This window comes from Chrysemys picta, chromosome 12 (assembly GCF_011386835.1).
Source record: "Chrysemys picta bellii isolate R12L10 chromosome 12, ASM1138683v2, whole genome shotgun sequence".
Classification (NCBI taxonomy): domain Eukaryota; kingdom Metazoa; phylum Chordata; order Testudines; family Emydidae; genus Chrysemys; species Chrysemys picta.
The window spans coordinates 43024070-43049167 of NC_088802.1; the positions used below are offsets into that span (position 1 = coordinate 43024070).

A 25098-nucleotide genomic window follows, 5' to 3' on the forward strand; every position below is an offset into this window, starting at 1 on the left:
ATGTACACATATTTAACAGACCAGGACTATCAAATGTTAATATTTACAAAAAAAACAACACAAGTATGCTGGGGTTTTTTATTTTTGTTTTTTTACAGGTGAACGTACTTTGAGCATTGAATAAAAGGTAACCAAATATCTAAGTATCTACCTGCCCTCTTTCTATTTTACTGGGTACATAATTGATGTGTTAATTTTTCCATAATCTCCCTTTAAAAAAAAAAATCATTCCTTAATGGTTGGGCAATTTTTCTTTTTCCAGTGAGAGACTGCCAACAACCGAGCAGCTACTAGGAGATAAGAGATCAATTCTTCTTTTCCCCCCCGTGTGACCATTTCTGCCCTAGAAGGATTACCAAGGGATCATTTGGTAATACAAATTTGTGATATTAGGTTACGGACTGCATCCCAATACTCTCTAACGACCGGACATGTCCACCATACATGCATAAAATCTCCTCTTTAACCACTATTTCTCCCACATTTATCCCCATCCTGTGTGTGTGTGTGTGTGTGTGTGTGTGTGTGTGTGTGTGTGTGTGTATATATATATATACACACACACACACACACACACACACAAAAACCTGAATGGTGAGAGGTAGCTTTGAAACAGTATCTTAAAGAAATTTTATTTTATTGTGCTACAGATTGAGGCTGCTGGTCCTTTTTTCTAGATCAAACCAGATTCTTCTAGGGTAATTTGTCTATCCACCTCCTTTTCCCAGAGTGTTATACATAGACACTTTTTTTTGTTAGAAAAGCTGTCTGCAGAGATCAATATAAATTAGTTATAATTTTTGTTTCCTAATTGATCAGATGTCATCTCTTCTATTAAAATTAGCTTTCTGTATAACAGGTTTCTTAGAAAGTTGAGAAACATAATGCCTCACTTACTCAGAGAGTTGTTATTAATGGTTCCCAATCCTGATGGAAAGGCGTAACGAGTGGGGTACCGCAGGGGTCTGTTTTGGGACCGGCTCTGTTCAATATCTTCATCAACGACTTAGATATTGGCATAGAAAGTACGCTTATTAAGTTTGCGGATGATACCAAACTGGGAGGGATTGCAACTGCTTTGGAGGACAGGGTCATAATTCAAAATGATCTGGACAAATTGGAGAAATGGTCTGAGTTAAACAGGTTGAAGTTTAACAAAGACAAATGCAAAGTGCTCCACTTAGGAAGGAACAATCAGTTTCACACATACAGAATGGGAAGAGACTGTCTAGGAAGGAGTACGGCAGAAAGGGATCTAGGGGTTATAGTGGACCACAAGCTAAATATGAGTCAACAGTGTGATGCTGTTGCAAAAAAAAGCAAACATGATCCTGGGATGTATTAACAGGTGTGTTGTGAGCAAGACACAAGAAGTTATTCTTCTGCTCTATTCTGCTCTGGTTAGGCCTCAGCTGGAAGATTGTGTCCAGTTCTGGACACCACATTTCAAGAAAGATGTGGAGAAATTGGAAAGGGTCCAGAGAAGAGCAACAAGAATGATTAAAGGTCTTGAGAACATGACCTATGAAGGAAGGCTGAAAGAATTGGGTTTGTTTAGTTTGGAAAAGAGAAGACTGAGAGGGGACATGATAGCAGTTTTCAGGTATCTAAAAGGGTGTCATAAGGAGGAGGGAGAAAACTTGTTCACCTTAGCCTCTAAGGATAGAGCCAGAAGCAATGGGTTTAAACTGCAGCAAGGGAGGTCTAGGTTGGACATTAGGAAAAAGTTCCTAACTGTCAGGGTGGTTAAACACTGGAATAAATTGCCTAGGGAGGTTGTGGAATCTCCATCTCTGGAGATATTTAAGAGTAGGTTAGATAAATGTCTATCAGGAATGGTCTAGACAGTATTTGGTCCTGCCATGCGGGCAGGGGACTGGACTCGATGACCTCTCGAGGTCCCTTCCAGTCCTAGAATCTATGAATCTATGACTTGAAAGTACTGGTACAAGGGGGGAGTGGGCCAGTTAAAGTTAATTTTGATCTCTAAATAAGTTAGAAATGTTTTGGGGTTTTTTTTTTTTACTGAATAGCTGGCCCACCATGTGTATTCCATGGCTCTCCCAATCTTCGAAGCGCTCTTGTTCACAATTTGGGTTAAGATCCGGATTATTTGTAATGGGTGTGACTGGCAAGGGAAAGGAACTTATTTTATGTGTAGTTATATCCTAAAAACACAGAGTAGCCTTTGCTAAAGGATGTGCGTAAATTTCTGGAGGATGAGATTTTTTTTTTAATTAATCCACGGTAGTTTAGCAACATTCTTACTGCCACAATTATTTTGTTTAATAAATACCCCATGTTTGGCTGGGTTAGAGCACCCCAAATTCACTACTACTTTGAGCTGGCTGGCTAAGTATACCTCTACCCCGATATAACGCGACCCGATATAACACGAATTCGGATATAACACGGGGGCTGTGCACTCCGGCGGATCAAAGCAAGTTCGATATAACGCGTTTTCACCTATAACACGGTAAGATTTTTTGGCTCCCGAGGACAGCGTTATATTGAGGTAGAGGTGTAGTATCACAGAATATTTGGAACAGCTAATCCATCCTGTTTAATGGGCCTGTATAGAGTATCTGCACTCACTCTTGGGCTTTCCTTATTCCATAAAAATGTTGACATCCTCTATATTCCTCGTAGGGTTTTATCTGGGATAATCCCAGAAAAATCTGGAAACAAGAAAGATATCCTTGGCAGAATGCTCATTTTGGCTGTGGCTATACTTCCCCACCAAGAAATTAAATACTTCCCTCAGCACCCCAGATCTTTGTTCATTTCCTGAAGTAGTGGTTTGACACTAAATCATGAAGCTCTCCTATGTTGTTTGAGATTTGAATTCCCAGGTATCTTATAGAATTTGTTGACCGTTTGTACCCAAATGTTTTCTGGAGGAGAGACTTTTCAGATTCTGGCATTTCAGTATTTGGCATAATTTACTTTAAATCCAGACACTTTCCCAAAGTTCTAGATTTTGTCAGAAACTAATTTGAGAGAAATATTGGTTTAGATAAAAATATTACATCATCTGCATATGACACTATTTTCTGATGTGACCCTGCAAGTTTTATTCCTGTGATGGATTCATCGTTCCTTATCTTCTGTATTAAAGGTTCCATGTCCAGTGCGATAAATGAAGGAGGCAATGGACATCCCTGCCTACTCCCTCTATGTAATTCAAACAAACACCATGAACTCAAACGGCTGCTTCTCGGCTCATGTAAAGAGCAGTTATCCATTTAGGGATCTGGGGGACAAAGTCCACATAGGGCAGGGCTTGAAACAGAAAGGCCCACTATTCTCTCTCTCCTTTCTCTGCGTCTAGTGACAATAAAAGAAACAGATTTTTTTTATTTGGTATTGCGGATGATTCCAAGTCCTCTCTTAATACGGTCTGAGATTTGTCTATCCTTAATGAATTCAGTTTGATCTGGGTTTATATAAACTGAGAGCATAGACTGCAATCGGCTAGCTCGTATTTTTGCTAGAATCTTTATGCCATGATTTAACAGTGATATGGGCCTATAGGAAATGCATACGGTGAGAACTTTTCCATCTTTAGGGAGAATAACCACAATAGCTTTTTTTCATAGATTGCAGAAGTTCCTCCCCTAACAGAATAGTGTTGAAGGTAGCTCTCAAGCGACCCACTAATACCTCCTTAAATACCTTGTAAAATTCAGCTGGAAAGCCAGCAGGTCCTGGAGTTTTACCACTTTCCATACTTGCTATTGCCACTAGGATGTTTTCTTCTGTTATTTCTTTATCTAAAGAGTCTTAAAAATTTTGCTTATCTTTGGAAAGTCTGTTAATTAAAAAAAATCTGGAAGTAACTTCAGAACTTGGAGTATCTGAGGTAGAGAGATTTTTATAAGCAGCAGCAAAAGTAGCACATTTCATTAGGGTGCGTAACTATCTTTTTGCGGACTGTTCTAACTGGTGGAATAATACATTGCTCTTGAATCCCTTTAAGCTATCACTTTTATTTCCTTTTTCAGAAAACTTCTGCTTTGTATACTAAGGGCTTTTTCAGTGCATCTGTCACCAACATATTCAATTTTCCCATATATTTAGTTAATTGTTATAGATGTTTTTGAACCTGTGTTTTTATGCATGTCTTGCAACCTTTTTATCTTCTGCTGTAATTCTATTTTTTCTTGAGCTCTTTCTTTTTTCAGGTGAGAGGCTCTGCTTATCAACTGACCCCTAAATAGTGCTTTACCTGCCTCCTAGAGAAAGCCTCTCTTTATGTTGTCAATATCATTTGTCTGAAAGAACTGAACAATGTCCTTTTTAATTTCTGCAACCCAATCTTTTTCCTGGAGAAAAAGGCAGCTCACTTCCCCACCCCACCCCTCAAAAAAGTGATCACTGGGACCCATCCCAGCTATCAAGTATCACTTTACTGTTGCATGATCTGTTGCCAATTTCTACAGATCGTGTCTGCTTCATTAAGGATTTACAGAATAATATTACATCTATTCTAGTATATAACTGATGAGGGTGTGAATAAAATGTGTAATCTTTTTCCACTGGGTTCAATTCTCTCCATCAAGGTGACAAATTGAGCTGTTGGCACAGAGAAGTCAATGCTGCTCCCGCTTCCCTATCCCCCTGGTCTTTTAAATCAGATTTGTGCCAGTCAGGAATAGATGTGCAATTGAAGTCTCCTCCAAGTACAATTTCCCCTTCCCCGAAGTATTGCAGTATTTTACAGAAGTCCTTTTGGTTGAGAGCATACACTGAGCCCATCATTATTAATTACCCAGCAACTGTGTCCTTCAACAATCTATAACTTCCCTCCTTCTCCTTACATTGAACTTTAACTTGAAAAGGTAAGTGATTATCAAATGTTATGCCCATTCCTCTTTTCTTTAGCTGAAACAAAACATGTCTCTTGAAACCAATTACATCTTTCATGCTCATAATCTGTCCCTCCTGAAAATGAGTATATTGAAGTAAAATAATCTGAGCGGGGGTTTTAAAGTTCTACCAGGGCTTTTTCCCTTTCAATTACATGATGTAGCCCTCTGACATGCAAACATGTCACTTTAAAAGAAAGAACCATTGAGAATAACTATTCAATTTATTTAAACAATTGAAATTATTGTGGTTTTTTAGCTGTTTGATGGCATAACCCCTTGTGTTGTCATTGTCTCTTATTATGTTGCATTCAAAACTGTGTGCCTGAATAGGGTTTGGTTTGGGTTTGTACACTTCCATATCTATTTCTTGTATTAATTCCCCCACCTTCCCAGTTCCCTCCCCTCTTTTGCATTCCCCTTACTTTAAATCCACAAATAAAAACAATGTAACAGGTAAAACTGTCTCCAAGTGACTATGCTTTGCTGAACCCTAAACCCCTGTACTCTCACCACGAACACTTGGGCTGTTTCTCTTGCAATCCAAAGAAGGTGCATTCTCCACCTATGGGACCTCACCCCCCACCCTTAGGGATAGATTACCACCTGATTAATTTGAGTTACAAGGAGGATTTACACAGACCCTCTAAAGACTCCTCCCCACCCCATCCCCCTTTTCTCCGGTCTGCTCCATTCTTGGGATTTCATCCCTTACCCACACCACCAATTCCCCTCTTATTGTCCTTTATTTCCTCTATGTTTTAAAATACAGTACACAGCTTTTACCGATCACCCCAACTAAAGCAAATTTTATACTATTTTCTTTATAACATTGATATAGTTCTGTTCATTCCTAATGACTCCCAAGAAATCCCTTCTGGTTAGTCTCTAGGATATGCCTTAAGTATCCGAGTTCTCTTGTTCAGCTTTACTTCTGCCATTGCCAACCTATTCTCTAGAGTGTTTTGTCTTTTCTTTTTCTTGTTTCATCATTTCCTAAGAGTTTTTTTAGCAGCTTAACTGTAGTTACTACTTCTGGAGAATCTTCGTGTACATCTGAAGTATGGATTTCTATCCCAAGAGACTGGAGTGTATTTTTGCCTTGTCTGAAGACACTTAATATAGAATACTAATTTTGGAAGCTGAATGAGACGTTAAATGGGAATCCCCATCTGTAGCAAAAAATCTGCCCTTCCGAGTGCTGCTGTAATTTCCTTCAGCTCTCTTCTCTTTTTTAAAGTTAGGTCAAAGAGGTCATGGAAAAATTGCAGCTTGTGGCCTTGGAGAATGAGCTCTGAATACATTTTGATTTTTTCATAATTAATTTTTTCTACTAATGATCATGAAATTTCACAATTAGGTCTCTGAATTTATAAGGCCCAGGCAGGGGGAGTGACGTCCTGTGTGCTCTCTCCACTTTTACACCTTTCAAAGAGCTCAGATGCAACAACTCCAGGATCAACATTTTTACCTACTGAATTGGATTGTCTCCTTCCACATTTTCAGGCAGTCCCTTACTTGAGAAGGAACAACATCAGAATCAATTTTCTATCTCATCCGATTTCAGGTAGATCTCTCTCTCTCTCTCTCTGCGCCATCAGTGCCATGCAGCTCTGTTTCCCTCTCACTTACTTCTCTTAGGCCAGTCTCTAGCACAATGACTTGCTCTTCCAAGTCAGCAACTTCCTTCTATACTGCAAGAAGCTTAGTTGTCCGATCCTCTCTCATGGACTGAAACTCAGAGATCATCTCCAGAACGCTGGCTTTGGTAGCCATTTGATTTTCCTCAGCCCTGCTATTTGTGCTTGATTTGCCTGCCATGTGTTCACTTGGAGACAGAGAAGTAGGTATCTCTCTACACTATGACCCAGAAACACTCTCCTTGGTGAGGTACCTTTTAGAATGTTCAGATTTTCTTGGAGAATCTAGCCTCTGAAACACTGTGATCTGGTTGGGGGGTTGTTGTTTTTTGTTTGTTTGTTTTGCAGGAGTTATTAGGTTTTTTGCAGGAGTTTAGTAGGTTTAGGGGTCAATGGAGGCAGATTGCTTTGCTATTACAGTAGAACCTCAGAGTTACAGACACCTCAGGAATGGAGGTTGTCTGTAACTCTGAACAAAGCACAGTTCGGGCTCCAGATTCAGCAGCTGACACTCCAGGCCAGGCTTCCGCAGCAGCTGAGCTCCCTCCTCAGCTCCAGCAGCTTCTTTTCCTGGGTCAGACCAAGTTCTGGGGGGGAGGGGGGTGTTTGTGCCCCTGTGTAAACACTGTATCCCCCTCCCACTGGGGAGGGGGGGTGAAAGCGGTGCAGGCCCCAGCGCTGCTCCCAGGGCCATCCCTAGCCATTTGGGGGGCTGTGTGGGGCCCCAGGTCTCTTCCCCCCCCCCCCAGGGTCTGGGAGGCAGGAGCTGTGGGGGGGTCACTTTCCCCAACCCGAGCGACATGGCTGGGGCAAGGAAAGCGGAGCGGGCTGAGGCTGCGTCGCTCTGCTTCCCGCCGCCAGTGAGTGCGGGGGTCACTGGAGGAAGAGATGGAATGGGGGCGGGCTGGGGGCAGAGCTGAGGAAAGGGTAAGGGGCAGGGCGGAGGAAGTTGTCCGGGGCCCCACACCCTCCTAGAGAAGTCCCTGCCCCTTGAAGTGGGTGCAGCCTGCGGGGGGGCTGGCCGAGGGATAGGGCTGGTTGCTGGGGCTGGTGCTGTCGCGTATGCAGCACACAGCTGCCTAGGGCACCAAGAAAATTGGGGCAATTTGGTGCCCCAAATTTCATGGTGCCCTACGCAGCTGCGTATGCCTAAGGACGGCCCTGGCTTCTCCTGCTCTGCTGGCTCCGGCTGCCAGCCCCAGCATCTTCACCTCTTAGCTGTAAGTGGCTGCCCTGCGCGTGGGGGTGGGGTGGGGATAGGCAGCCCAGATGTGCCTACCTTTAAGATGCAGCACTGTCACAGTACAGTATTTGCTCTTTTTGTGTGTGTGTCTCTCTCTGCTGCTGCATGATTAGTTACTTCTGGTTTCACATGGTGTCCCGTTGATCGGTCAGTCCATAACTCTGGTGTTCGTATCCTTGAAATTTTACTGTATCCCCCCAAAGTTCAGGATTTGGGCAGCCATGTTATTCTGCCTCCTGCAGGTCAGCCCAGGATAAAGAGCTGCAAAGTTAGGACAACAAGAGTCCACAGGAGCAGGTTATAGAAGGTGGCTACTGAAAGAGCAAACAAGTGGCCATTTGATGACCATAATAGAAGTAATGTTACTACCAGACTACTTACTTTCACATACCAATACCGTGTCACGGTTAAGCCTTAAATAATCCCTGGCTGTTTCTATGCATATTCTGGGCAGTGGGTTTATGAAACACTGCTGGATCAGAATACAACTAGGCCCTTGTGGCTTTTCTCCATTAGACTAATAACCACCTCTGTTGAACTGGAAAATTGAACTGGCAGTTTCAGATGAGATCATGAGGTTAGGACCAAAAAGGAATATAAAAATATTAAAGACAAAATGAAGTACAGTGGAGCTTTGGAATCGAAATCCAAGCTGGAGCACTTATAGGAGAGTGGATGCAAACACACTGGTGGTACTGACATGTGTCACGGAACATGGGCTACCCCACACCTTGAAAAAGCTTGAGTGAACTTCACTGTTTAACAAAAGCCAAGGCCTATTTAACACCGGCCAGAACCTGACACAATGCAGGCAAGCACCAAGCAAGCTTCACACCCCCACCTCACCCACTGACACTGCTCTGCCAATTTAGCTCAATCAAGAGCTGCAGCTTCTCCTGCTATTGGAGTCACAAGCTCCTCAGATAGCTGAGCCAATGCAGTTCAATCTCAACCGTTCCTGCTATTCAAGGCCTGCACGCGCGCACACACACACACACACACACACACACCCTCGCTGCAAGTGCACCTCAGTTCTGACGTACACACACTTGCTATTCCAGATCTGGATAGGATTGTGATGTGCATGGATATCTACAGGAAACTAAGGTAGGCTATTAAACGGACTTTCACTGGTGATGCAAACCAGAATTTGAATCTGGGTTTCAAGGGCTGAGAGACGAATGCTCTAACCCGAGCCACACTCTAGAACCCACCCACCTAGCCCCTTTCCTGCTCTCTTTTAGCAGATGAAGTTGCAAAGCATTTTGCAGCAAAATGAAAATCTAAAGCAGAAATTTCTTGCAAGGCAGAGACTGGGATACTGCCTGAACTGCAGCTTTGACAGAGCTAAAAATAATCCTACTATAATTCTCATTTTCCGTGTTGGTGATAGGATTAGAGGAAACAGTTCCGTGTTTCTCTTGGAGGAGGACCAGGTAACATCAACGCAGAGCTAAACATAGGAGTCTGACAAAGATTCCCAGCAGGGAAGAGGGCAGGCAATTTCGCCCGCAATACACAAGCTACTGCACCACTGGAACACTAAACACAGAGAAGGGACTGAGCTTGAGGTGTAGGGCACACTAAGCTTTCCGTCTTTCCATGCCCTAGTAGTTGTTTGGAGTATAGCAATGTACCCAAAGAAGAAGAACAGGAGTACTTGTGGCACCTTAGAGACTAACAAATTTATTAGAGCATAAGCTTTCGTGGACTACAGCCCACTTCTTCGGATGCATATAGAATGGAACATATATTGAGGAGATATATATGCACACATACAGAGAGCATGAACAGGTGGGAGTTGTCTTACCAACTCTGAGAGGCCAATTAATTAAGAGAAAAAAAACTTTTGAAGTGATAATCAAGCTAGGCCAGTACAGACAGTTTGATAATAGGTGTGAGAGTACTTACACGGGGAGATAGAGTCAATGTTTGTAATGGCTCAGCCATTCCCAGTCCTTATTCAAACCGGAGTTGATTGTGTCTAGTTTGCATATCAATTCTAGCTCTGCAGTCTCTCTTTGGAGTCTGTTTTTGAAGTTTTTCTGTTGTAATATAGCCACCCGCAGGTCTGTCACTGAATGACCAGACAGGTTAAAGTGTTCTCCCACTGGTTTTTGAGTATTATGATTCCTGATGTCAGATTTGTGTCCATTAATTCTTTTGCGTAGAGACTGTCCGGTTTGGCCAATGTACATGGCAGAGGGGCATTGCTGGCACATGATGGCATATATCACATTGGTAGATGTGCAGGTGAACGAGCCCCTGATGGTATGGCTGATGTGATTAGGTCCTATGATGATGTCACTTGAATAGATATGTGGACAGAGTTGGCATCGGGGTTTGTTACAAGGATAGGTTCCTGGGTTAGTGGTTTTGTTCAGTGATGTGTGGTTGCTGGTGAGTATTTGCTTTAGGTTGGGGGGTTGTCTGTAAGCGAGGACAGGTCTGTCTCCCAAGATCTGTGAGAGTAAAGGATCATCTTTCAGGATAGGTTGTAGATCTCTGATGATGCGCTGGAGAGGTTTTAGTTGGGGGCTGAAGGTGACAGCTAGTGGTGTTCTGTTATTTTCTTTGTTGGGCCTGTCTTGTAGGAGGTGACTTCTGGGTACTCGTTTGGCTCTGTCAATCTGTTTTTTCACTTCAGCAGGTGGGTATTGTAGTTTTAAGAATGCTTGATAGAGATCTTGTAGGTGCTTGTCTCTATCCGAGGGATTGGAGCAAATGCGGTTATATCTTAGAGCTTGGCTGTAGACAATGGATCGTGTGGTGTGTCCTGGATGGAAGCTGGAGGCATGTAGGTAAGTGTAGCGGTCAGTAGGTTTCCGGTATAGGGTGGTATTGATGTGACCATCGCTTATTAGCACAGTAGTGTCCAGGAAATGGACCGCTTGTGTGGATTGGTCTAGGCTGTGGTTGATGGTGGGATAGAAATTATTGAAATCATGGTGAAATTCCTCAAGGGCTTCTTTTCCATGGGTCCAGATGATGAAGATGTCATCAATGTAGCGCAAGTAGAGTAGGGGCGTTAGGGGACGAGAGCTAAGGAAGCGTTGTTCTAAGTCAGCCATAAAAATGTTGGCATATTGTGGGGCCATGCGGGTACCCATAGCAGTGCCGCTGACTTGAAGGTATATATTGTCCCCAAATGTGAAATAGTTGTGGGTGAGGACAAAATCACAAAGTTCAGCCACCAGGTTAGCTGTGACATTATCAGGGATACTGTTCCTGATAGCTTGTAGTCCATCTTTGTGTGGAATATTGGTGTAGAGGGCTTCTACGTCCATAGTGGCCAGGATGGTGTTTTCTGGAAGATCACCGATGGATTGTAGTTTCCTCAGGAAGTCAGTGGTGTCTCGAAGATAGCTGGGAGTGCTGGTAGCGTAGGGTCTTAGGACAGAGTCTACATAACCAGACAAGCCTGATGTTAGGGTGCCAATGCCTGAGATGATGGGGCGTCCAGGATATCCAGGTTTATGGATCTTGGGTAGCAAATAGAATACCCCTGGTCGGGGTTCTAGGCATGTGTCTGTACGGATTTGTTCCTGTGCTTTGTCAGGGAGTTTTTTTAGCAGATGGTGTAGTTTCTTTAGGTAATCCTCAGTGGGATCAGAGGATAATGGCCTGTAGAATGTGGTGTTAGAGAGCTGTCTAGCAGCCTCCTGGTCATATTCCAATTTATTCATGATGACGACAGCACCTCCTTTGTCAGCCTTTTTGATTATGATGTCAGGGTTGTTTCTGAGGCTGTAGATGGCGTTGTGTTCAGCATGGCTGAGGTTATGTGGCAAGTGATGTTGCTTTTCCACAATTTCAGCCTTTGCACGTTGACGGAAGCAATCTATGTAGAAATCCAGTCTGTTGTTTCGACCGTCCGGAGGAGTCCATGCAGAATCCTTTTTTTTGTAGTGCTGGTAGGGAGGATTCTGTGGGTTAGTATGCTGTTCAGAGGTATGTTGGAAATATTCTTTGAGTCGGAGACGTCGAAAGTAGGATTCTAGGTCACCGCAGAACTGTATCATATTCATGGGTCTGGAGGGACAGCACATCTACCAATGTGATATATGCCATCATGTGCCAGCAATGCCCCTCTGCCATGTACATTGGCCAAACCGGACAGTCTCTAGGCAAAAGAATTAATGGACACAAATCTGACATCAGGAATCAAAATACTCAAAAACCAGTGGGAGAACACTTTAACCTGTCTGGTCATTCAGTGACAGACCTGCGGGTGGCTATATTACAACAGAAAAACTTCAAAAACAGACTCCAAAGAGAGACTGCAGAGCTAGAATTGATATGCAAACTAGACACAATCAACTCCGGTTTGAATAAGGACTGGGAATGGCTGAGCCATTACAAACATTGACTCTATCTCCCCGTGTAAGTACTCTCACACCTATTATCAAACTGTCTGTACTGGCCTAGCTTGATTATCACTTCAAAAGTTTTTTTTCTCTTAATTAATTGGCCTCTCAGAGTTGGTAAGACAACTCCCACCTGTTCATGCTCTCTGTATGTGTGCATATATATCTCCTCAATATATGTTCCATTCTATATGCATCCGAAGAAGTGGGCTGTAGTCCACGAAAGCTTATGCTCTAATAAATTTGTTAGTCTCTAAGGTGCCACAAGTACTCCTGTTCTTCTTTTTGCGGATACAGACTAACACGGCTGTTACTCTGATACCCAAAGAAGGTTGCTCATTCTGCTAGCCACAGGTAAGGACTGACAGCAGCAACTCCTCTACTACACAAAATATAGGACAGCAATAATGACAGGGATTGTCACTGAAAAGCAGTGTGCCTAGACACCACTGAGCTAGTTCCAACAGATATACCAATAGGCTATGGAGGAGACTGGAGTGTGGTACGACTGCACTCCACACCAATGCCTAATACAGACACACGTTCCCAATAAAGAGGAAATGTCATAATGTCACACAGCAGACAAAGGAAGGAGAAGCAGGTATAAAGCTCTAGATGGGTCCCTGAAATACTCATGTGCCCCCTTCAAGCTCTAAATCTTAGAGCTGGAACACCTTCATTCTTTTGCCACGGGGTCACTCTATATCAGGGGCAACCTTTCAGAAGTGGTGTGCCAAGTCTTCATTTATTCACTCTAATTTAAGGTTTCGCGTGCCAGTAATACATTTAAAGGTTTTTAGAAGGTCTCTTTCTATGAGTCTATAATATATAACTAAACTATCGTTGTATGTAAAGTAAATAAGGTTTTTTAAATGTTTAAGAAACTTCATTTAAAATTAAATTAAAATGCAGAGCCCCTCGGACCAGTGGCCAGGACCTGGGCAGTGTGAGTGCCACTGAAAATCAGCTCGCGTGCTGCCTTCGGCATATGTGCCATAGGTTGCCTACCCTTGCTCTATATGAAGTGAAGGGTAGGTGTACAAAAGAAGACTCTTGTGGACAAGGGTAGGAAGCTTAATAAGGTAATGAAGGGAAGGAGAGTTATGATGGGGAAGTGGAGGGGAGAATGCTAAAAGAGGAGAGGGATCACCAAAACAAACATTACCCTATCTGATGGAGACACCTAGAGCACCAAGTAAATAGCAAAAGCATCTAGCACACCACTGGCACATAACACAAGTGACAGGCATTACTTACAGACCCAGACACAACCTTTCAGGATCTCAGGTCAATAACAGGGAAAAAAAGTCCAGGAATGAAGAGGACAAGCAGGGAGAACCATCTTGAGCTCATGGTAAGAACAGTTTTAGGTATAATGCCTGTTCAGTGACCTGGACTGTACAACCCCCCCGACACACACACACACTTCACACTGAATAAACTGGAAGGATGATTTTTTGGTTAAGACATTGGACTGGGACTCAGGAGAGCGGAGATCTGCTGTTGGCTCTGCCACAGACTCTCTCAGTTCTACATCTCTAAAATGGGGATAATAATCCTTTCCTATCTCATAGGGGTGTTGTGAAGATAAATATATTCTTTTATGAGGTACCCAGATACAGCAAAATCAGTCGCTGCACACTCCCATCCAGCCACCCCATTCAGTGATCAGCATCTAAGGAGACAGATTTCAAATACACTAAAGCACACCTTTACATTTTTCATATGGCACAACAGACAGCTCTTCAGCGTCTCAGAGATGGATCTCTTCAGCCTTTCATCACCTGCAGGTGCGCTTCCTTAAGGAGATAGAGGGCTGAGACTCCACTGGTAAAAAAGCAAATGCACCAGTGAGATGGCTAGTCCACGAATAAAAATCTCAAACACTCACTTCTTCAATGACATCTTGAAGACTAACCTGCAGCCACATGGTCATGGGAACATGGACAACTTCTAAATATCCCCTCCATATACAGCATAGGACTCCATCTAAAGAGAGCGAAAACTAGATCCCAGGTTACAACAAAATCAAATACTCACCCCATATCATGCAACTTCATTAGAGCGCTGCACCTTCCCTTTGCCCCTGCATACTTATGTTTAATGGGGAAATGCAACAGAGAAAATAGCCAACTACTTTCTTCATTGACCCAAGAGACCCAGAGAACATGCAAGCATTTGTAAAACACATTGGTGCCTCTCCGGAGCTGACCCCAGCGTTGTCCTATTACTACTCAGTTCACCAGCAATGACAGGAGCCAGGTAAACGAAATGATTACAGCTCTTTGTCACAGGGATGATATTGTGTCTGACCCAGGGTTGTAATCTACAGAGTAGTTATTAAGAAAAAAAACAGTGCAAGAAGAGCAAGGCATTCATGATTTTACTTTCGAAAGGAAACTAACAGGCATATGTGGAGAGAGTGCTGAACAGAAGAGCCAGCTAGTTCATCTTTCCTCTGCTTTCAGTGAATATCTTCAACTTCAAATTACAGGTCAGTTTGGCCACAAACGAGCAGCAGAAAGGGGTAGCTAGATTCAGTTGCTGCCCAGCATAACCAATTCATTGGGGTCTGCAGGAATGAGAGGGGGCTAAGCAGGAGGAGGAAAAGCAATTCAGCACCACAGGATCAGATGGTACAGAAACACCAGCCCTTCCCTGTGTTCTCCAGTCAATAAACCTGCTTGGTTAGATGAGAGGAAATAAGGGAGGAGTTCCGCTGCTGCAATGTGGCTCTCCTCCTGCAAAGCCTGGCAGATCACCAGCTCCTGTCACACCAGGCAACCCACTGTCTCGGGGGCTGCAGCACGCAAGTACAGGCCGATCTATGGGCTGGTTGATGTCTAAGGAGCTGATTATGATCTGCTAGATTCTGTAGGAGAAATGCCTGGCACACTGCATTTCCCCTGGCTCACAGCAAAGGGACTCTCCTTGCCCCCCATAATCTTCCCTGAGGTTCCATCTGACAAACCTCCTGAGAGGGAGGGAAGCCTTCTCTTCCTGTAATGTTTAGTTGCTCCTGTGAATCCCCATCTGGTCATCTCTGTTCCCTTCAGCCTATAGCTGAAGCACCTATAGCTGTGGTCAACTCCAACCTCTTCCTTCGGCACCTGGAGACCCATACATTATACTAGTAGCTGAAAGCCTGAGCTGTCCCATCAGTGTGGCAGTCGGACAATCTGTGCAGACTCCCTCATACAACCAATGAAACTGTCACACACAAATTAGCTGTAGAGTAAGGGTGGTGATTGGTTGAGTTATATTTAATATAACAATGGTCTAAGGCTCTTGGCATGGCATAGATACATGTCTCACTCTAGCTGTACACCACACTGGTATAATCTGTAAAGTCAAAATGGCTAAAATCTTAAAAACTGGAGGGTAACAGACCATGAAACCCAGCGATGACTGAACCTGGTGGTATTTTGAACAGAAAGAGCTCTTAGCCTTGCTTGGATCTGTTTCCATTGCCTACCCTGACTCAACAGACATTCTAGGCTTCAGAGTGATACACAGAGTGACAAATCTGGAAACTTATTATACATATAATATCCTGGGATATGTAGTTCAGCCATATAACACAGCCCATAGAGAATGGGAGTATGAAATATCCAAACTATAGTTCCCATGAGGCACTGTGGCAGCACAGGTGAACACACAGTAATGTTGAATTGACCCAAAAAGAAACGTTTACATTCGGTTTGACTCAATGAAATGTTTCGATTTGGGTTGAACTGAAACAAAACACTTTCATTTCAATTTTCCCAACAGACAATTTTTTCTTCCAAAAAACACAAAGTTTTCCCCACAGAAAATTTTGATTTTTGCAGAAACTGCATTTTCCATTAAAAATGTAAAAACTGATGGAGAGCTCCTGACCAGCTCTAACACACACAGCCATTCAAAAGTGCCATGAAAACAGTTCAGTCTTACCATTATGATGGATGGTATTTTACTTGCTCATTTAAAAATATATATATATATATATATATATATATATATATATATATATATAGGCAAGCAGAATTTTGCCCAGCTCACTGCATGTGTGTGCACGTGGGCAAAGGTATTAAGACACTCTCCCCAACATTTATTTCAACTCTCTTCTCTGATGTATGGAAATTGCCTCTTGGTTGAGCTTACCTGCAATGAGAACAAAATCCCTAGGCTTTCCTAGAACCATTAAAAATTTACATGCTAACACAGGGATGCTGAGAGCCATTGAACCAAACTGTAAACCCTGTATAGAATGGAAACCATTTCAAGTCAGGGAGTGCGACAGCACTCCCCAGTTCCAGCACCTACGTGCCAACATATTTATTTGTTGCACCAAACAATGCTGGGCCAAAAGCACAACAATTTATAATATTTCCCTTCCCATTTGCTTCTGCACATGTCCACTTACAGACCAATCCTGCAAGGTGTGGGATGTCCTCTTTCCCCTTTAGATTCATGGGGAGTTGAGGTAATAGAGTACCTTGCAGGATCAGGTACCTTGCAGGATCAGATAACTATAAATGTCTGTGCAAATACAGACACTTTTTTTAAAAAGAAAGAAAGAGGAACAGAAGACTCATTAGAAACATTGGTCTCTACAGACTGCAACTCCATGTCTAAGACACAGTGAAGCACGGGGCAGCTCATTCTAATACCCCATAGCCTGGCTTTTCCCAATCCTGGATACACACAGTACAATTCATTTATGCAACTCTTTGGTTCAAATCTTTTTCAGATTAAAAGGATGGGAGAGGGAAAATGGGGCAGCAGACTATTTTCCCCGTTTTTTGAAGGCTATTTTGCATGCCTCTAACAGAAACAGGAAGGCCTTTTTTTAATTTAAACACTGACATTTTGCAGGCTATTAATCTATTTCATGGATCAGGCCCTTCTGGTACACAAGGATTAGTCACAGTTTCAAAATCATGTGAGAAGCGGGTACTTTATCAAACACATTTGCATTTAACATTGCAAGTCATATTCTTGGTTAGGAAAGAGACAAGATGGTCTGTTTATTTTGTCCCCATCACAGAGGCAGGTATCACATGCACTACACTGTGCAATTTCCCGGGGGCAACATTTTTTATTACAAACTAGTGATAGCAGAGAGCTATTTTGTTCCTGTTCAAACCCTTCATCAGCACACTAGATCTCCCTGTCTGACTGCAGCTGCTTTGTTAGTGAACAGATTGTATGCAATGGCAAGCCCACTGTACGAGATTATAGGTATATGGTGGGCAAGGCCAATGGACAAGTCAATATGAGAACAAGTTTCACATCACTATCTACATCCCTAATATCTTTCTCATACTCATTCCTCGTGAACACACACACGCTGCTGAAACAAGGTCTGATTCCTGGCTCCTGGCAATATAATGCCTGTTCAGTGACCTGGACTGTAAAACCCCCCAACACACACACATACACTCCACACTGAATAAACAGGAAGGATGATTTTTTGGTTAAGACATTGGACTGGGACTCAGGAGAGCTGAGATCTGCTGTTGGTTCTGCCATAGACTCTCTCAGTTCTACATCTCTAAAATGGGGATAATAATCCTTTCCTATCTCACAAGGGTGTTGCGAAGATAAATACATTCATTTAGGAGGTGCCCAGATACTACAAAAACAACAAGGAGGCAGTGGCACCTTAAAGACTAACACATTTATTTGGGCATAAGCTTTCGTGGGTAAAAAACCATCTGAAGAAGTGAGGTTTTTTTCCCCATGAAAGCTTATGCCCAAATAAATCTTAGTCTTTAAGGTGCCACCAGACTCCCTGTTGTTTTTATGGATACAGACTAACACGGCTACCCCCGATATCAGATACTACAGTGATGAATGCCACAGGAAAGCATAGAGAAAATACATTCTGATCTCTCAATAAAGCACACAGGTCCACAAAACATACCATATCTCTGCAAGGACCATGACTTTCAGCATTTAACAAGCAGGAACAGGTGCTGGAAGGAGCACCGGGTACAGACCTTAACCATACTTTAAGAATCACATGTCATGAATTTGATGGCCTCAGCTTAGCTACTAGTGGTCCCAAATCCAATGAAATAGACAAATACCACAGCAAGCTGCATGTTGGCTCTACCTGGGTGCACATGTGACCCTTAGAAAGCGCTGCCCAGATTAATATAGAGCACAATGGTAAACAGAACTCCCTATACCTTGTCCACCTGCAGGAGCAACTTGAAAAGCAATCTGGACTCCACCCTGTGCTGTAGCAGAGGAGCTCCTATGCCTCGCCCGGTAACTGGGAGAATGCAGGAGCTGTGGGTTGGAAGTTGGCTTTGAGAGGCCCTGCTACTCAGCACTAACAGGGCCCACAGATTGACACTGTGAACCGACTCGACAGCATTAGTGGGGTCTGCAAATCTACAAGAGATCTGGCCAGAGCAGCACTGACAGGGCCTGTAAATCAGAACTGGATCTTGCTGTAAACAGATTCTAATTTAATCCAGATAATGACATTCAAAGAAGTGTTTTTAAAAGCTTGCTTTAAAGCAGGGAGTTAGATGCCAATAGCCGTGATAAACCACTCTGCACCAATAATGCAAAGCCCAACACTTTCCACTCCCTCAATCACATACACACTCTCTCTCTCTCTAGTGGCTATTCAACAAAGAGGGAAGAAACAACTCCCCAGGTAACAGTCCACTTTTCATCTGCACCTTCTCCAGTCTGTCCCTTTGGTCCTGTTTCTAGCAGCAAATCCCTGAACCTAGTTACCTAGATATCTCACAAGGGAGCTTGGAGGATTAGTGAATGTTTGTGCTATGTAATTGTTAACCATTTCTTATTAGCATTTATATATTTACAGTATTTCCCTAAAGCCAGAAAAGAGGCAGAGGTCCAAATTCACTTTGGCCTCCGTGGGAATTGCACCCCTTTACACCACAGCTGAATTTAGTCCAAGAATTGTTAATCCACCTCCCTGGAGCAGGTGATGCTAAGAAATTTTCCAAACTTCGGCACATCTTTCACTACCCTCTTTGTTTCCTCCCTAACTCCCATTCATTAGCTAAGGACTTGTGGACTAAGGCTAGGCACAATCTAGTCTACTGCAAGTCCCACTTTTCAGGGTAGGGGGCTTTTGGCTACTCCAGGGCTAACCATTTAAAAAATACAGATAAACTTGAGTCATTGAACACAGAGGCAGCAATGCAGGACTCAGTAGCTCAGACTGTTTGAGATTCCATTCAGTGGGTTTAAGGTTACAATCTTCAGTTTGATTAAAAGCTTCTTCCCTGTTCCCCCACCCCATACGCTAAAACCCCATCACATCTGAAGCCCCCATTCAGTGCTCCATTTCCTGCCCTAAGATCCTTCCCCAAACCCTCAGGACCCTTCATGCACCATCTGATCAGGAAGGCTGCAGGGGAAAAACAAGCCATCTTGAATTTAAACGTTAAGGGAGAGAAACTTACTTTGCAGCGTTTGCCTTGGTGGGGCATCCACAGATCTGCCTGTTTAAAGAGCATCTGGGCTGAATCCCTGCACCACTTGGAACCTTCAGCAGCAACTTCTAGTACTGCGGCCCTCAGAGAAAGAGAGCAAGAGAGAGGGCGAGAGAACATGCACAGAGCCCAGCGCTGCAGAGAAAGAGACAGGAGCAGCAGAGTGAAGCACCAATCTGCTGATTAATTCAGCCTGTTTCCAGTCACGCTGCAGATCCAGCAAGGAGGCGGTGGATGAGGGGTGGGGGTGAAGCGATGGGGAGGAAAAAACGAAGAAAGTTCATACAGGATCACACCAGATGTCTGTAAGAATGACCCATTCATCAAATGGAGCCGACACAGCCAGATACCTTGTGTGTGTGTGTGTGCATATATGCAGATACATCTGCATATGCAGTAAGGGAGGATACTGACTGATAAGGACATATGGAAAAGCCGATGGCAAACTAGACAGGACAAAATGCTAGCAAATACACTACAGGGGGGAAGCCAGCACTGGCCAGCGTGGTAGACTAGAGAGAGATGGAAAAGATCTATCAAGTTCTATCTCCCCATTAATGTGTTGAGCCTTGGGGCTCAAGCTCAATTTTTTAAAGTTATTATTATTTAAATGATTCAGGAAGGTTACAGGCCTGATTTGCCAAGCTGAGCTGATGTTTCTCTCTCCCTCGCTCTTGTTCCCAGCAGGGCATCCCAGCAGCACTCAGGATGCAGAGAGTGGCAGGTGCCCCTCTAAGCATCAAATATTCATAGAGAGCGCCTTGGGAGCTCAAACAGAAGGTGCAGTGCAGGTTATTAATAGCAGCGCATTGTGCCTGAGGCTTGCCACTTACTGAGACCTGGGTCATTGACCACACAGGAGCTCATGGAGGGCATGAGATTAGTGGAGACAGAGAGCACATACAAGAAGCCCGGGGTGGAACTGGAAAAACACTACAGGGGAATGGACAAATGGATCTTTGGGATGATAAGAAGGAGCCTATCCCATTGCCTCACTCTAATCCTGTTATGCAGATGCTCCCCTCTATGGGATAACTTAATCATTACATATTTGGGGCAGGGACTGTGACCCGTAAGTATTTGTACAACTTCTATTTCAAGGGGCTCTGATCCTAATTGAAAGAAAAATATTTAACAATTACTGTACTACCATTCAAGATAGGAAGGACCCTGAATCTGGGGTTAGGACGGGGCACCCACACGTCACCAAACCAATGGCCATGTTGACAGCTTAACAAAATCCTGAGAGTCGTACCTAACTGTGTAAAATGGAGCAGATTGCAACCACCCACCTCTTGAATACACAGCAGCCACCTCTGCAGAGTAAGAGTTTTACATGTAGTGTAGCTTGGCTACTCGATAAAGCTGGAGCATTGCATGCTAGCATCAGCACTCTCCACTGGCCACAGCTTCATGTTCACAAGAAGGGTGACCACAGGCTGCACAGTAGAGCTCTGCTTAAACCCATGATTGACCAAATGTGTTGCCCTCTGTGTCAGTCACAGGCCTCAGTAATGACTGAACCTTGGTTTGTTGACTTTTTTCTGAGCTCCATATGCCTAAATCAGTATGTGATTCTCAGAGCACCACAATGCCATTGCCACACAGTCATCATGATATATACCCAAAAGGTAGCATGTAATAGATCACTGGAAAACTAATAACTCACTGAGCATTAATACTGTTGCATGATGGATGTACTGTAAACCCACAAAGGACTTAATAGATGTGTGCTGCAAATGTGTTCTTAAACTGTATTTGGCAAGCAGTGTCCAAGCCAGACTTGTTCCAGACAAAGAAACGTGGTTCCGCCTAATTGAATGTGAATGTGTCTCTGTTGTAAATTAGGCAAAGTATGACCATACAAAGAAAAGCACATTTACGTACAAGGTAAACAAAACCATCGAGAGAGCAAGTGAGGAAAGACGACTACTTAATCTTGATGGGGGATGGAGACTGCACCCCCAGGAAGCCTTCCTGCCTCTTGAAGCAGGGTCAATGAACTTTGGGAAGATATCACGGTGTCTACCCCTCAACAGGAGAGAGAAGCTTTGTCTGAGCCTACTTTTAAAATGTTTACTGGACTCTAAAAAGAAAGGGGAGAGAACCCCATAGTTATCCATTGAGGGACTAAAATGACCAGAGCTCTTGAAACCACAGAACATTGGATCCTTCACTCAAGTGGGTGGGGGATTGAAGTCTCTGGGAACTGAGTATAGTAAGAAACCTGCTTAGGCAAAGATTGTAATTTGCTGAAATTAAGTTTTAGTTTTAGAAGCATATTTTTATTATTGTTTGCTTGTAACTCTTTCTATATTTATTCCTTATACTTGGTATCATTTAAACCTGTGACTTCTTTTTTTAATAAACTTGTTTTACTTTTATTATAAAACAATTCAGTGCTTTGATTAAAACAGAGTGTTTGTCAAACCCAGGTTAAATTAATGAGTTGCTGGTTACTGTCTCTTCAAAGAAGCAGCAAACTTAGTAGCTTCTCTGAGTGTTCCAGGAGAGTGCTGGAACATTGCAGGACAGAAATAGGGGGTGGAGGCGGAGGGTGTTGGGGTCACCCTGCAAAAGTAACTCTGTGGTGGAAGCCAGGGTGTGACCTGCATGGTTGTAGGCTGGCTGTTGGCATCAGATCAGTGCCACAGCAGCATAGCATTTAAGGGACCCAGGATTGCACGGCAGACAAAGTGTCACGAGCATCAGCAAAGTCCTCCATTTCAAATCTTAAGTGCAGAGACCCTGGGTCCCACATTAAGAACCAAATCTACAGGCAGAGACCCAGGTGATCACATAGTATCACCAGTTCTAAGGGCTCTTCTCTCTACACTTGTGCTGAGCCACATATTTGTATGTAACCTTATAAATACCTACGGCCAAAGTTGAAGGAAAGCAGAGAGTGTATCTAATGTCATTGCAAGAGAGAGAGAGAGTGGAGTGGGGGTGTAAGAAGAGACAGCCTGTATCTCTCTCCAGGCATTTTGTTTCCTAGATGATATCATCTTAAACTGCACAATTCTCTCTTCCATCCTCTTTTCTGCACAGTTCCTAGTAAGTAAACAGTTAAACCCTATTGCTTAGTGTTGAGTCAGAACCTTAAAATGTCAAAGAGAGGGAAAAAACTATTTTATCTTGCTTAGGTCTTAACTTTTTCCCAACTCTGTTTGGCTTCAGCCTGGCTCCAACACCCCAGTCTTCAGTAGCAAACCCAAGATAATGGAAATAAATTAATTCTACTATTCTTGTTGTACCATATTTTCTAGAGATCACTATCCTATGGTATGCTACACAGGACAACCATCCATGATACACAAGCATCCCTCCCTTGTTGGATTGACGTCAAAGATGTTAGCAGTTAGCATCACAAGTTGTATCTGGTTGTGTATTGTGACGAAGTTCCTCCTCTACCTTGGTGGGTCCTGCGCTTATTGGCGGATTTGCTCACCTCACAGATTCACCCTGTGGGTCGGGAAACAGTCCAGAGACCTTCCCCTCTGGTAGAAGCTACCGTCCAGGTCAACTCCTCCTGTGTTTGATCAGGAGTTGGGAGGTTTGGGGGGAACCCAGGCCTGCCCTCTACTCCGGGTTCCAGCCCAGGGCCCTGTGAACTGTAGCTGTTCAGAGTGCCTCCTGGAACAGCTGCGCGACAGCTACAACTCCCTGGGCTACTTCCCCATGGCCTCCTCCCAACACCTTCTTTATCCTCACCACCGGACCTTCCTCCTGATGTCTGATAACGCTTGTACTTCTCAGTCCTCCAGCAGTACGCCTACTCACTCTCAGCTTCTTGCACACCTCTTGCTCCCAGCTCCTCGCGTGCACTTCTCCTCTCCTCTGGCTCCCCCTGGTCTGACTGGAGTGAGTCCTTTTATAGCATCAGAGAGGCCTTAATTAGAGTCAGGTGCTTAACTGCCTCACCTGACTCTTAGCAGGTTAATTGGAGTCAGGTGTTCCCATTAGCCTGGAGCAGCCCCTGCTCTGATCACTCAGGGAACAGAAAACTGCTTATCCAGTGGCCAGTATATCTCCCTTCTACTACTCTGCTGTTCCCAACTGGTCTGGGTCTATCACAGTATCTAGCCTCGAAAAACAGAGTGTATCTTCAAAGAAACAGTAGCTGCGACAATCAAATCTGAGGATAAACTAGGTGTTGGAATAGAGGATAGGGAGTAAAGGCAGATTCAGTTTGGGACACAGGGAGAGAGAAGCCGGTAGAATAAAGATTGATTTGAGGAGAAGACGCGGTACTATAGAAGCTGCAGAGCAGGGAAGGGAAGACGAGAGGTATAGCTGAAGATTCAAAGAGAATAACCACTGGTCAGTACATAAGGGACATACGAGACAGGAGCCATATAGGCTGCTTTGAGGAGAGAAAGTAGAAAGACGGGGTATGGGACATACCGGGCGGGAAGGGAAATGATCTGGCTCAGGGGATTGGTAACTTTTACTTTCAAGTTCAAGTTCTCCCCCATGCCCCACAGCTCCCATTGGCCGGGAAGCCGGACCCGCTGCTGGCCACTTCTGGGGCGCAGCGCGGTGTCGGAACAGGTAGGCATTATTCTGACTTAGCTGTGCAGCACTGCCGATGGGACTTTTAACGTCCTGGTCAGCAGTGCTGACCAGAACTGCTGGGTCGCGGAGCAAGGTGACCCAGTGCCTTACATGCCGTGACCCAGTATTGGGTCACAACCTGAACTTTGAAAAACACTGCAGTAGAACCTCAAGGTTACGAGCACCAGTTACACAAACTGACTGGTCAACCCACACCTCATAAGTACACAATCAGGAAGCAGAAGAGACACAAAAAAAGCAAACGCAGTACAGTACTGTACTGTGTTAAATGTAAACTACTAAAAAAATAAATGGAACGTTTAAAAAAGATTTGGCGAGATAAGGAAACAGTTTCTGTGTTTGTTTCATTTAAATTAAGATGACTAAAAGCAGCATTGTTCTTCTGCACAATAAATTTTCAAAGCTGTGTTAAGTCAATGTTCAGTTGTAAAATTTTGAAAGAACCACAACGTTTTTTCCAGAGTTACGAACGTTTCAGGGTTACAAACAACCTCCATTCCCAAGGTGTTCGTAACTCCGAGGTTCTACTGTAGTACTTTTCCTCAGGAGATCTCAAAGTGCTTTACAAAGGAAGTCCATATTATTATCCCATTTTACAGCTGAGGAAACTGAGGCACAGAAAAGTGCAGTGACTTGCCCAAGGTCACCTAGCAGGCCAGCAGCAGAGCCAGGAAGATATCCCAGGTCTCCTCAGTCCCAGTTTGTTGCTCTAACCACGAGACCATATTACCGGCAACCTAACCTCGTTACCATTGATCAGTTCTTCATAACCCCTTGTGTAAAAATAAGTAGGGCCCTGACAGCACAAGTCTCTCTGAAACTGCCATCAAGTGTTCCATTTGTGATGTGAAGACCCCAAGGAGCAGTGATGGAAACTGAACTCCCCTCTGCTCACTAGAACTAGTCCCTCCAGGTCAGGTCTGAAGCACATTGGCA

General features: G+C 43.8%; 1 protein-coding gene across 9 annotated transcripts in view; it reads right to left on the bottom strand.

The window, feature by feature from the left end:
- Positions 1-25098, bottom strand: part of TMEM94 (transmembrane protein 94) — a 97470-nt gene that overhangs the window by 48574 nt on the left and 23798 nt on the right. For 4 of the 9 annotated variants that reach the window (XR_010591758.1, XM_065562757.1, XM_005297481.5 and 1 more), the window contains exon 3: positions 19555-19719. The exons of 2 other annotated variants lie outside the window; for them this stretch is intronic. Coding sequence is in view for 5 of the 7 variants with exons in the window: in XM_065562757.1 (XP_065418829.1) it covers positions 19555-19719 (165 nt within the window). In the remaining 2 variants the exon portion in view is untranslated. Of the gene's footprint in view, positions 1-13828; positions 13946-14036; positions 14057-19554; positions 19720-23367; positions 23450-25098 lie in introns of those variants that run through there. 3 more of the 9 variants (XM_024101771.3, XM_065562758.1, XM_065562760.1) reach the window with 3 other exon arrangements.